The following is a 12,691-nucleotide window of genomic DNA, read 5'->3' as shown; positions in this document are numbered from 1 at the left end:
GTTATGAGGCCCAAATGAAATAACGTAGGTAAAGTGCTTTGAGAATTTAAAAAGTGGTAGATAAATTATATTATTATCGTTGTTGTTGTTAATAATTATTATCATCTCATCTGAGCCACAGAACAACCCTCTGGGGTAAAGATTACAGTTATTGTTATCCTCATCTTACAAACTATGTCAAGCTGCCTCTCCACAAGAATCGTAACAATGTTTAACATTCACAAAGCCCTTTGAGGTTTACAAATGACTTTCCACAGACATTATCTTGTTTGAGCCCTATACAAACTTTCTATGAGGTAGATGCTACTGTCCTCCTTTCTGCAGACAAGGAAATGGAAGCAGACAAGAGCTTAAGTGATTGCCCAGGGTCACACAACTAGTAAGTGTCAGAGGGAGAATTTCTACCCAGGTTTTCCCAACTCTAAGTCCAGCACTCCATTCATGAGGCCACACTTGCATCTTGCCCTTTTAGAACGTGAGCTCATGAAGGCAGAGATTTGTCTTGTTTTTGTATTTGATGCTCAGAGCTTAGTACAATGCCTGGCATCTGGTGAGGGTTTAACAAATATATCCTCATTCTTTTATGCTACCTCAAGATGCAGTGATCGTAAGAGATCTAGAATCAAAGTCATGAAATTAACATAATTTACCTAACTTCTACTTAATCTTCCTGGGTTCCCAAAAGGTTCCCAAAGAACCTCTGTTTATATCTATTGATATTTACCATATTAAAATGAAAATATTTTATTATTATGAAAATAGTTTTGACTACGCAGCTCCTCTAAAGGGGGTCTTAGGGACCCTCAGGCTCCTCAGACCACACTTTGAGATCCCTCAGACCAGAAGTTTCAGGGGTGAGATGTACTTAATAAATGCTTGTTAATTGACTTAATGGATAAGGAGCTATATGTGGAGTCAGAAAGGCCTGAAATCCCAACCCAGGGGCTTATTAGCTGTGTGACCCTGGACAAGTTCCTTAAATCTATCTGTCCCTTGGTTTCCTCATCTAGGAAATGAGAGATCTGGACTCAGTAGCCCCTAAGATGTCATCCATCTCTAAATCTACGATCCCGTGATGGTTTGGTTGATTGGTTGGCATTCCTATGAAGACTCACTTGACCACAGGAAGCCTCCTCGACATGAGTTTCTTTTCCAGGCCATAGACAAAAGGCATTCGGAGGTAAAACAGGAGGTAGATGAAAAGTGAGCCTGCATATTCAATCAAAAACACCTGCAAAAGAAGAGAGTTTTGTAACTTGAGGCCCCTCTTGTGAATCTGGTTGCTGATAATTCCCATTTATACCAGAACCACATCTGCAACTCTTTATGGCCCTGATAACAGTCTTGATGGCCAAGAAGGGAAGAGATGGGAAATCCACTAAGGGCAAGTGTTGGAAGGGGTTTTATTATTAAATCACTCAAGACCTGGTCAACAATGTAGCCATTTTATCTCTCCTAAAAGATGGTGACCCCTTCAAATGAAGAAGTGCATTTCTAGCCACAGCCTCCCCAGAAAACTCTGTGCCAGAAATGACAAGCTTCCATTTAAAGCCATAACCAGAATTTTTTTTTTTTAGTGAGGCAATTGGGGTTAAGTGACTTGTCCAGGGTCACACAGCTAGTAAGTGTCAAGTGTCTGAGGCCGGATTTGAACTCAGGTCCTCCTGAATCCAGGGCCGGTGCTTTATCCACTGCGCCACCTAGCCGCCCCCATAACCAGAAATTTTGACATCTAGGGCAAAGGCAACAAAATGAACCTTGGGCCAGCCAGAATGAAAGTTATCCTCAAATTAACCTTTGAAACAAATTTCACTGGAGAGGAGGAATGATAGGGAAGAGCTCTCAGGGTAAGAGAAAGAGACAGAGACCTTGGGCTTTAGATGGTCTCTAGAAGTTGCTTCCAGCCCTGAATCTATGCTCCTATGACCTTATGACACAAGGCCTTGAAAAGGGCCACTTTGAGGGAAATCAACATGGAGCCAAGCCAGTAAGAAGCTCAGAGGAGCTGTGTCAGTCAAGAGGTGAGGAGGAGGAGGCAAACTATCTGGTTGCTATTTTAACGAGTCTTGCTATCTTTCTGTTGAGTTTAGGTGTTTCTACTGAGTAGGGTTTCAAGCACTGCTGGCACCCTGTAAATTTCAGCATCTTGGGATAAAGTCCCATTGACAAGTCATAGTTAAAACTTTGGGCAGCTGTGTGGTGCAGTGGCTAGAGTGCCAGGCCTGGAGTCAGGAAGACTCATCTTCCTGAGTTCAAATCTGGCCTCAGACATTTACCAGCTGTGTGACCCAGGGCCAATCACTTAACTCCATTTGCCTCAGTTTCTTCATCTGTAAAATGAACCGGAGAATGAATATCAAATCACTCCAGTTTCTTTGCCAAGAAAACCCCAAATGAAATCATAAATAGCTGGACATGACTGAAAATTGACTGAACAACAACAAAGTTAAGTTTTTGATTCCATTAGTTTTGCCCTATGTTCAAAGTTGGGAGTTATATGTGAGAGCCTTCCTTATAACAGCTCTCATCCTTAAGGCCAGCCAGCTAGAAGAGTAGGTGGAAGATGGTGCCTGCCTAACCTCCTGGCATCCTTCTCAACCCCTGGAAATTCCCTGAATTTTCCACCATTATGAGAGAGAGAGAGAGAGAAGGAAGGAAATAAAAAGAGAGAAAGAGAGGGAGGGAGGGAGGAAGGAAAGAGGAAACAAAGGAAGGAAGGAAGGGAGAAAGAGAAAGAGAGAGGGAAAAAGGAAGGGAGAGAGAAAGAAAGAGAGAGGGAGAGGGAAGGAGGGAAGGAAGGAAGGAAAGAAGGGAGGGAGAAAGAGAGAAAGAAAGAAAGGAAGAAAGAAAGAAAGAAAGAAAGAAAGAAAGAAAGAAAGAAAGAAAGAAAGAAAGAAAGAAAGAAAGAAAGAAAGAAAGAAAGAAAGGAGGGAGGGAGGGAGGGAGGGAGGGAGGGAAGGAAGGAGAGAAAAGAAAGAGAAAGAAAGAGCCCACTGAAGGTGATGAAAGTACTACTTTTGAAGAGAAGAAGGGAGGAAGCTAGAAGAAATTCCAGAGGGGTCATCCACTCTGCTTGCCCAGGAGAGAAGGGAGTAAGGGTTTGAGAGAGATTATTGTCCTCGTACTGTCTCAAGCAGGGACAAAACGGGACTGTGAGAAGTATTATGAGACAAAATTGTTCATGGCCCTACCTCTGCTCAAAGCCCCAGGAGCTGGGGGCACAGGTATACAACTGCAACCCTCCTGTGACACTAATAACCAGGAGAGTTGCGGAATTCATAACTACACCCCTCTTTAAATCACTCGGGTACAGTAGGGAGAAGCTACTCAGAGATGAGAATTTGAATCCAGGTCTTCTGGCTCCAGAGTCAAAACTCTTCCTACTGGAACAAGCCAAATTAAAACTTAGCCCCTCCCTTCCCCTCCCCAGCACTTCAGTAAGAAAATGACTGAACTTTAAGCCTTAGATTAACATCTCTCCTTCCCTTCATTGCTTACCATTGTCCATCCAATTTGTGGCCCCAGGTCTTTGAAATAGAGGGTAGCTGTTGTGCCAACTGGAAGTCTTTGCAGGATCTCCTCATTCCTCAAGGCTTTTCCCTCTGAGAAGGAAAAATGCTCATATGGGTGAGTGCAACAGAAGGGAAACAGTATCAGAGAAAGAGCCATATCCCAAGTCCCACAATGGGCTCTAGAAATGCATTGGGTGAACATTTTCTTCACTGGGAACCTTTCAGACTGCCAAATAATAGTGACCAGTCGCCTGGGTGGCTGTTTGGAGGAAAATATTTTACAATATTTGAAGAGCACTTGTAAAATGGCTAGAAATGCTACTTAGAGGGAGCTAGATAGAGATCCGGCCCTGGAGTCAGGAAGACCTGAGTTTAAATCCAGTTTCAGACACTCACTAGCCATATGACCCTGGGCAATAATAATAATAGCTAACATTTATGCATTGTGTACTATGTACCAGGCATTGTGCTAAGCACTTTACAATTATTATCTTGTTAGATTCTCACAACCCTAAGAGGTAGGTGATATTATTAACTCCATTTTTCAGATGAGGAAACTGAGGCAAACAGATTTTTTTTTTAATGACTTGTTCAGAATCAAACAACTAGTAAATGTCTGGGGCTGGATTTGAATTCAGGGATTCCTGACTTCAGGCCTAGCATTCCATCCACTGTGTCCCCTAAGTTACTTAACCTCTGTCTGCCTTGGTTTCATCATCCGTGAAATAACTGTGCCTGCCTCCCTGAGTTCAGGATAAGCTGAGATTTACCATTTGTAAAGCACTTTTCAAACTGTATATCACTGTAAAAAGAAATGCTAGCTAGAATCATGATTATTACTATGAAAAAGGAGGAGGAAGAGGAGGAAGACTTTCTGATTTCCAGCCCAAATCTCTCTCCATTGTACCACCTAGCTGCCTCTGAGGGCAGTCTGCTAGCCACCATATCAATGAGCTGCCTAGTAGACTATAAGTTCCTTGAGGATAGGAACTGTTTTACTTTTGGTTTTGCATCTTCAGCACCTAGAACAGGGCCCGGCATATAATAGACATTTAATAAGTGCTGACTGAATTGAATTCTATACCCAGGTGCCTGCTTTCTTACCTGATTTGCTCCCAATGCAACTGTAAGTTGACCCTAGAAGATACCATAGAGCCCATTCCTTCTTCTCAGAATATAACAATTATTATAACTATAACAATAATTATTAATACAGTTAACATTTATATGGCACTTATTTTGTGCCAGGTACTATTCTAAGTGCTTTACAGTTGTTATCTTATTTTATATTAGATCTTTCCAATTACCATACTGAGAGGCAGATCTTCAATGGAGATGGAGGAGAAACCAACATTTGTCACTGGATCTATCAGCTTCCATTAGAATGTAAGCTCTTTGAGGGGAAGGGTTATTTTTGCCTTTCTTTCTTTCCCCAATGCTGGCACATAGTAGGTACTTCATACATTCTTGTTGATTTGATTGATCTTAGAAATGAATAAACTGAAACTCAGAGAAGCTTTGACTGGCCTATTGTCACATGACTAGTAGGTACTAAGGCAGGATTTAAATCCTAGTCTCTCCTGCCTCCCAAATCCAAAGCTCATTGCATAAGGCCACTGACACGTTGGAAAATTGGTGGGATTAAAGACTCCATTCATTCCATTAAGCAACATCCCCAACAACCATGTACTGCAGCTGCTGTCACCACCATCCCTAGGTAGCACTTTGTTCACAAAAGAACTCTTCCAAAGCTCATGGTGTTGGGATTGTCCTCCCCTTCCCCATATGTATAGTCAGTTTCATTGACTGGTACTTACTGGGATCTAGTCTCATTGACTGTCTTGCTGGATACCATTGGGGATCTAGAAGAGAACCAATAACAATAAATATCAATAAAGCACCTACTATGTGTCAGGCACTGGGGATTCAAAGATTCAAATGAAATAAGTCCTGCCTTCAGGAAGGTTGCATTCTAATGAGAAAATAACATGTACATAAACAAACATATGTAAAATAAAGACAAATTAATGGGAGGAGTGAGAGGCATTAGCAGCCTGGGGGAAGAGGGGATAGGAAAGGCTTTGTAAAGAGGCATTTGATTTGAATTTTGAAGGACACTAAGAATTCTAAGATGTGGAGGTGAAGGAGGACTATATTTCAAGGGCAGAGAGGTCAGAGATGAACTATTTTGTGTTAGGAGCAGTAAGAAGGCCAGCTTGCCTGAACTAGGAAATGTGTGAAGGGATGTTCATAAGACTGCAAAGAAGAATGGGTACAATTTATGCAGGGGCCAAGCAAAGGGGTTTATATTTGATCCTGGAGTGAATGGGGAGCCACTAGAATTTATTAAGGAGAGGATCAATATGGTCAGACAAGTTCTTTAGGAAAGAACTTGTGCTTCTGTGGAAGATAAACTGGAGAGGGGAGAGACTTGAGACAAGGAACCCAATTAGGAGGCTATTGCAAAAGGTGATTCAAAGGCACAAAAGGTTAGGCAGAAGGTGTTGAAAGCCTGAACCAGGGCAGAGGCTTTGTAAGTGGAGAGAAGTGAATGATTGAGTGAGATGTTATGGAGGAAGAATTGACAAGACTTTAACAATGAATTGGATATGTGGGCTGAGGGACAATGAGGAATTGAAGATGGCACCAAGGTTGCAATCCTGGGAGACTAAAAGGGCAAACTCTCTATGGAAATAGTGAGGTTCAAAAGGAGGAAAATTGATGAATTCTGTTGTGGACATTTTTAAGATGCCTATGGAATGCCCTAAGATGCCCAGTTCGAAATATTCAATAGAAACCCCAAAAGTAATGGGTTTGAAAAAATACCCAACTTTGGTTAGCTATAGGAGAACCAGACAAGACATTGCAAGGACAAGCTGATTTGTTTTATTAAGAGTATACTCGGACCCTGAGGCTGACTAGTTGACAGACTAACGTGTGGGCCAAGCTGGCGCTGAGGCGAGCAGGGCAGCAATGCTGAACAAGTTCCTGGGGCCATGCTACAAGGAGCTGGTCAAGTACTGGCTTCCCACAGCAGGCACATGGGGTGCTGTTGGTGCCGTGGGGCTGGTTTGGGCCACTGACTGGCGTCTGATTCTGGATTGGGTAGCATACATCAATGGCAAATTTAAGAAGGACAATTAAGCTATCTTTTCAATCTTATGGTCTAGGGATAGAAGACTTTTTGGGGACTGCTCTTCTCGGGGAATCCTGATCGGACACAAATGTGAAATGCTCAGAATGGACTCCAAGGACCTTGATGTCTTTCAGTGAGCAACTTTGATGTATACTTGTATCGGGATAATTAAACCTCCCTCTGAAACATGCTGGCTGCTTAGGTGTTGAGCGCAGGAATAATGATCACAACAGGTTGCATTATGCCGGATTTCACAGTGACATGGAATTAAAAACAACCTTCAAGGTCAAAAAAAAAAAGAGTATACTCAATGTGAAAATTAGATCAGTAGTGCTTGAAATTCACAATGGACTCAAGTGAAATTAAGGTACAATCATAGTTGACTTAAAATAATTGCCTTTAGACATATAAATAAAAAGGAAATCATTTTGAGACACATTACCATTTCGAATTTACTATTTACAAAGTTTTATTTCTAAGTTAGGTAGGTCTTTCTCTAAACAAATCAATGAAGTTAACATTAATTTTCATCAACATATATGACAGTTGCAATGAATGGGATGTCTATGTTTGGTATACTTTAGAAAACATACATACTACTTACAAAATTTATGGAACATCAATCTGATGTCATTAATTGAGGCATGTGGTTCAACCTAGGTATCAGAAGTATTTTCAATTAGCAAATGAACAAAGAGATGCATTTGAATTAGGAAATACATAAACAGAAGATTAGTCAATTTCCTGCAACAAGACTCAAGTCTGGAGAGTTGAATATTTCCCAAGATTGGTAATGGACAAGGATGGTTTTCCTCCCTGGGGGTTCAAATGAATCAAATGATTCCAATTCACTAAGGTATGAAGTTGGCCGAGGTGAAGAGCCCACAGGATTTAATCTAGAGGTAAAGATGTGGCTGCACCAGGAAAACTAAAAGACTTTTTTTGCCTCTATTGCAATTGATACCTCCATAACAGGGGTGGAGTGCTTGGTTGGGACTTATGGTCCCAACTTTAATCCAACTTGTACTGGAGAAACTGGTGCTCTGCCACCCATTCTGAACCTTAGAAAGATGGGCTTTACAGAAACAAGATTTTTAAAAGAACTGTAAAATGCAGTCATAACTAGAGTGGGATGCCTGGGGCTCTGTCTCTGAACACCAACAATCTAGAGAAATGTTGTTCCTTCCTGCTGGACTTCTCCTAGAGCCGTGGGGATCCAGCTTCTCTCCTCCTGACCCACCAGCCTTTTCCTGACTACCCCTTCCCTTCCCTACTCTGTCCTAGGGGACTGAGTTCTATGCATGCCTGTCCCCCACCTGAATTTTTCTCAGGACCCAGAATTCTTAGTCACAGTTTTGATAAAGTGATATTTTTGTGTATTCATTGTATTTACCTTATCCAGAAAGCATAGTTGTTTCTTTGTCTTGTAGTCAAGGATTTCCACCTATAGGGAAGGAAGAAAACAGAAAAAAACCCCACTTATTATCAGTACCTTGCTGATTATTCATAACTCTCAACTTGTCAAATATATGAAAACTTGTCTTAGGAATTTTCCATATGTTCTTTCAGGTGGCATAGTCATAAATAAAAAGCCGTGTAAGGTGTTATGGAGTGCCACCCAGCAGGACAAAAGTCCCCATCTGGTTCCATATAGCTCTGTGTGTGTGTGTGTGTGTGTGTGTGTGCATGCACACATGCACACGCAAGATTCTCAAAAGAACCATAGCAAAAATTTTCTGCTGTTTCCTCTATAGTCTTCCATGTTGTCTATGGACCTCAGTTTTTAACAGTGTCTAATGAGTCCCTACAAAGTCATTAAAATCTTATGAATGGGGGGCAGCTAGGTGGCACAGTGGATAGAGCACCAGCCCTGGAGTCAGGAGGACCTGAGTTCAAATCCGGCCTCAGACACTTAACACTTACTAGCTATGTGACCCTAGGCAAGTCACTTAACCCCAATTGCCTCACCAAAAAAACAAAACAAACAAAAAACAATCTTATGAATGTCAATCCACTCCCCATCCATAGACTCCCAATGTGGGATTTCTTTGCCATATTTACTCAAATATTCTCCTACAGCTCAAAGCCCTTGGAAGGCCCTCTCTTCTGTCTTCCACTTACCCATACCTTACTCATTTTCAAGTTCTATTTTCTCTATGAAATGAAGGACCCTACAAAGGTGAGTTCCTCCTCTGTCGGGCATTTAAAGTCCTTCATAATTCAAAAAGCATAGATTAAATGCCTAGTATGTGCCAGGCACTGTCCTAGGTGCTGAAGATGAAGCAGAGACAAATGTAAGGCGGTCCTGTCCCAATCTATCTTTCCTGGCTCAGTATACATTACTTTCCTTCCTGCACTCAATTTAGTCAAACCGGCCTACTTACTATTCCCCATACAAGACACAGAGCAATCCATTTCCCATCTCTGGTATCTTTGCATTGCCTTTCCCCCATGCACTTCCACCTCCACTTCTTACATTCTCCAAGTCTCTTTCAAAACTCACTCAAGCATCTGTGAGAACTTTTCTGATTCTTCCAGCCACTAGTGCCTTCCCTAGTGCCCTGCTATGGACTTCTGCCCCTTTTGTCTTTCCTCAGTACCGAGCACAACACGGGCTCTTAATAAATGCTTGTGGATCAATTGGATGTATTTCTATAGGTATTAAAGTTTATAAAGCACTTTTCTCTCACCACAATCCAAAAGACAGGCTGAACAATTATCATCCCTACTGTCATAAATGAGAAAAATGACTTGTGTAGGACCACACAACTCCTAGATGTCAGGACTGGAATCGGACCCCAGATCTCCTGATTCTGAGACCAGAACTCTTCCTCTAGCATTGTCCTTCCTTGAGGCTGGAGACTGTCATTTCATAGTGTCACATATTTTGAGATAAAGAAAGCTCAGAGGCTATCAAATCTAACCCCCTCATTTTCCAGATGAGGAAACGGAGGCCAAGAGGGTTTAAATGTCTTGCCCAGGTCACACAGGCAAGAAGAGCCAGGATTTAGATTCAGATCCCATGGCTTGAGGTTCATCAGTCTGTTCTCTGTCATGCTGCCTCCCCTGTCTTTATATAGCAGGGTCTTCAGTCCTGGCTGGCCCTTGTATTCTCAATCCCTGTACAATGCCTTATTCAGAAGATCCTATAGGCATTCAGTGAATCAAAATTCATTGAATTGGGTTGGACTGAACTGAATTCAGTTGTATATTCCAAGCAACATGAACCCTGCTAAGAACAAATAGTCCTAGACCACCTTCTTCACATGACTCCAGATTCTGGGATTCCATCCAGCAACATAAGGCACATTCTCAGTCACCCTGGCAAAGCCAAACTGCCCAAGATCTATTTACAGCCAGCAGCGGAAGCTGCTCACCTATGCACTAACCTGAAGAGCAATTGAAAGAGCACTCTCGGGCAGCTAGGTGGCGCAGTGGATAGAGCACCGGCCCTGGATTCAGGAAGACCTGAGTTCAAATCTGGCCTCAGACACTTAACAATTACTAGCTGTGTGACCCTGGGCAAGTCACTTAACCCTAATTGCCTCACTTAAAAAAAAAAAAGAGAGAGCACTCGGTGCCCCCAGTTAGCTTCTCACCATTGACACACTTCAGACATGCCTCCCAGCTGCTGCCTCTGCCTCCTCTGTCCTTGCTAGGTTCTTAGATGTGTTTTGGTTCATCAGCCCCAACTCTGCCAGTAAAATGGCTTAGTCCTGTTGGGAGCCTGGACTTCCTGTTTGCAGGGGGCCTGACAAAGCATCACAATCAGTATGACTCCTAATTGGTGGCCTGAAGGAAAATCCCAGAATGAGGGCAACTGATGTGCCACGTTCTGCGGCTGCCACTACAAGTCATGGGAGAAAGGTGGTCATCTATTCCAGAGCTGTCAAACTTGGGCCAAAAACTCTCAGGCTGCAGCAGCCCAATTAAAATGTAGTTGGGAAATGTTTAACAAAATAAATAGATATGATACAACATAGTGTACAGCATGAGGCGACTGTTTCTAGCTGAATGTGACAGCACTGGTCTTCATGGCATTATTTTTTTTTTGTGGGGCAATGGGGGTTAAGTGACTTGCCCAGGGTCACACAGCTACTAAGTGTCAAGTGTCTGAGGCCAGATTTGAACTCAGGTCCTCCTGAATCCAGGGCCAGTGCTTTATCCACTGCGCCACCTAGCTGCCCCCATGACATTATTTCTAAGGGATGATTTATGCCTGAAATTCCGCAATTAGATTTTCATTCCTTTAGCTTAAACCAAAGAGAGGTTAGTTATTTATATTACACTATAATGTTATAGAAGTAAGAATAATGGAATAAGGTTCATAAAGTCCAGGTTCTATTTCCCACCCTGCTATCCCTTTCCTATATGACTTCTCTGGACCTCAGTTTCCTCATCTGTAAAATGAGTGGGTAGTGCTAATGACCTTTAATTATAATAATAATAGCTGGCATCTATAAAGCACTTTAAAGTTTATGAAGCACTTTACTTACGTCATTTGAGCCTCACAACAACCTTATGAGATAGATGCTATTATTGTCTCTATTTTGCAGATAAGGAAACTAAGGCTGAGAGGGTTTAAGTAAGTCACTTGCCCAGGGTCACAAAGCTAATAAGTGTGTGAGGCAGGATTTAAATTGGGTCATCCAGCATTATCTCTACACCACGCCATCTAGCTGTCTTTAAGTTCCCTCAGAATTTAAAGTTCCCTTAGTATTTAAAATGACCCTAAAGATGATCTAATCCAACATATAACTGAATAGGAATACTTTCTGTATGGACAGATGTGAATGACCAGCTTCTGCCTAACAATCCCTAATATGAGAGGATCCAGAGCAGTAAACGTTCACCAGCATCTTCCTGTACCTATCAAAGTCAATATTATTATACCTTGTTCATGGATCTAGCTTGTCAAGGTCTTTGGGGATTATGACTGTTGTTGTTGTTGGTGGTGGTGGTGGTGGTGGTCCTCTGTTCTCCAAGAGGATCCAATGACATCATGAACTTAATGTCTTGACTTGCACGTAAATTGGTTTTGAGTGAGTCAGAGCTGTGCAAAATCAACAACCTCTCTCTCTCCTCCACTATGGCATGCTATTTTGGTTATCCCTTTCAGTATTGTGCCACCTGAAAATGTGATCTATTTAGCCTTCATGGAACTAATTTATAAAAATGTTGAACAGAACAGAGTCAAGGAGAGATCCCTGGGGCACTCCACTTAGAGGCTTCCCAACGATTTGACACGGATTATGAATCACTGTTTTTGAGGTCCAGGAATTCAGTCATTTACTGATTTCAACTAACTCTATCCTGTCTCTCTCCAGCTAGTCTGCAAGGATATCATAAGAGATTAGGACAAACACCCAGCCAAAATCCACGCATACTGTCTGCCGCATTGCCCTGATCTACCCATCTAATGAAAGTCCAAAAAGGAAATGAAGTTAGTCTGGTGTGACTATGACCTGTTCTTGAAGAGGCCGTGTTTGTCCTTAGCGATCACTGCGTCTTTTCTAAATGTTCATAGCACGAGCCTTTCTATTTTCAGATTTTTACAAGAAACCAAAGTCAAACTCACTGGTCTACAAGGTAAAGTGACACCAATCCTTTTCCATGCTTTAAAAGTCAGGGCAATATTTGTCTGGCTCCAGTTCTGCAACACTTCCTTCATTCTCCACGATTTTTTAAAGGTCACTGACAATAGCTCAGCAGTCACATCTACCAGGTTTTCAGGCCTTTGGGATGTAGTTTATTTGGACCTAGTGACTTGAACTCATTGTTGAAAAAAATTATTATTATTAATATTATTATTATCTGGGCCTAGTGACTTGAATTCATTGTTGAAAAAATATTATTAATATTAACATTATTATTATCTGGGCCTAGTGACTTGAATTCATTGTTGAAGTAATAACAACTACTATTAATATTAACATTGTTATTATCTGGGTCTAGTGATGAATTCATTATTGGAGTAATAATAACTACTATTAATATTAACATTATTATTATCTGGGGCTAGTTACTTGAATTCATTGTTGAA

General features: G+C 41.7%; 2 protein-coding genes and 1 long non-coding RNA gene across 8 annotated transcripts in view; 2 read left to right on the top strand and 1 right to left on the bottom strand.

Annotated features, from left to right (window-relative positions):
- The window catches only part of LOC122725507 (very-long-chain enoyl-CoA reductase-like), an 81,577-nt gene that overhangs the window by 20,683 nt on the left and 48,203 nt on the right, over positions 1-12,691 (bottom strand). For all 6 annotated transcript variants that reach the window (XR_006352740.1, XM_043962645.1, XM_043962644.1 and 3 more), the window contains exons 2-6: positions 8,042-8,092; positions 7,253-7,304; positions 5,330-5,374; positions 3,499-3,602; positions 1,116-1,231 (exon numbers count right to left, since the gene is read on the bottom strand). Coding sequence is in view for 5 of the 6 variants with exons in the window: in XM_043962645.1 (XP_043818580.1) it covers positions 1,116-1,231; positions 3,499-3,602; positions 5,330-5,374; positions 7,253-7,304; positions 8,042-8,092 (368 nt within the window). In the remaining variant the exon portion in view is untranslated. The remainder of the gene's footprint in view (positions 1-1,115; positions 1,232-3,498; positions 3,603-5,329; positions 5,375-7,252; positions 7,305-8,041; positions 8,093-12,691) is intronic.
- On the top strand, positions 4,805-6,947 carry LOC122725512. The gene is made up of 2 exons (XR_006352741.1): positions 4,805-4,898; positions 6,683-6,947. It is a non-coding gene; the product is annotated as an uncharacterized LOC122725512 (long non-coding RNA).
- Positions 6,474-6,947, top strand: LOC122725509 (cytochrome b-c1 complex subunit 10-like). Its single transcript, XM_043962650.1, has one exon. The coding sequence runs from the start codon at positions 6,486-6,488 to the stop codon at positions 6,654-6,656; it is 171 nt and encodes a 56-aa protein (XP_043818585.1). The 5' UTR covers positions 6,474-6,485; the 3' UTR covers positions 6,657-6,947.

This window comes from Dromiciops gliroides, chromosome 4 (assembly GCF_019393635.1).
Source record: "Dromiciops gliroides isolate mDroGli1 chromosome 4, mDroGli1.pri, whole genome shotgun sequence".
NCBI classification, from domain to species: domain Eukaryota; kingdom Metazoa; phylum Chordata; class Mammalia; order Microbiotheria; family Microbiotheriidae; genus Dromiciops; species Dromiciops gliroides.
Note: the sequence above shows the minus strand (reverse complement) of the source record. Positions and strands in the feature narration are given on the sequence as shown.

Bases quoted from the DNA above. Each gene is read 5' to 3' on its own strand.
- LOC122725509 (XM_043962650.1), top strand. From the start codon at position 6,486: ATGCTGAACAAGTTCCTGGGGCCATGCTACAAGGAGCTGGTCAAGTAC.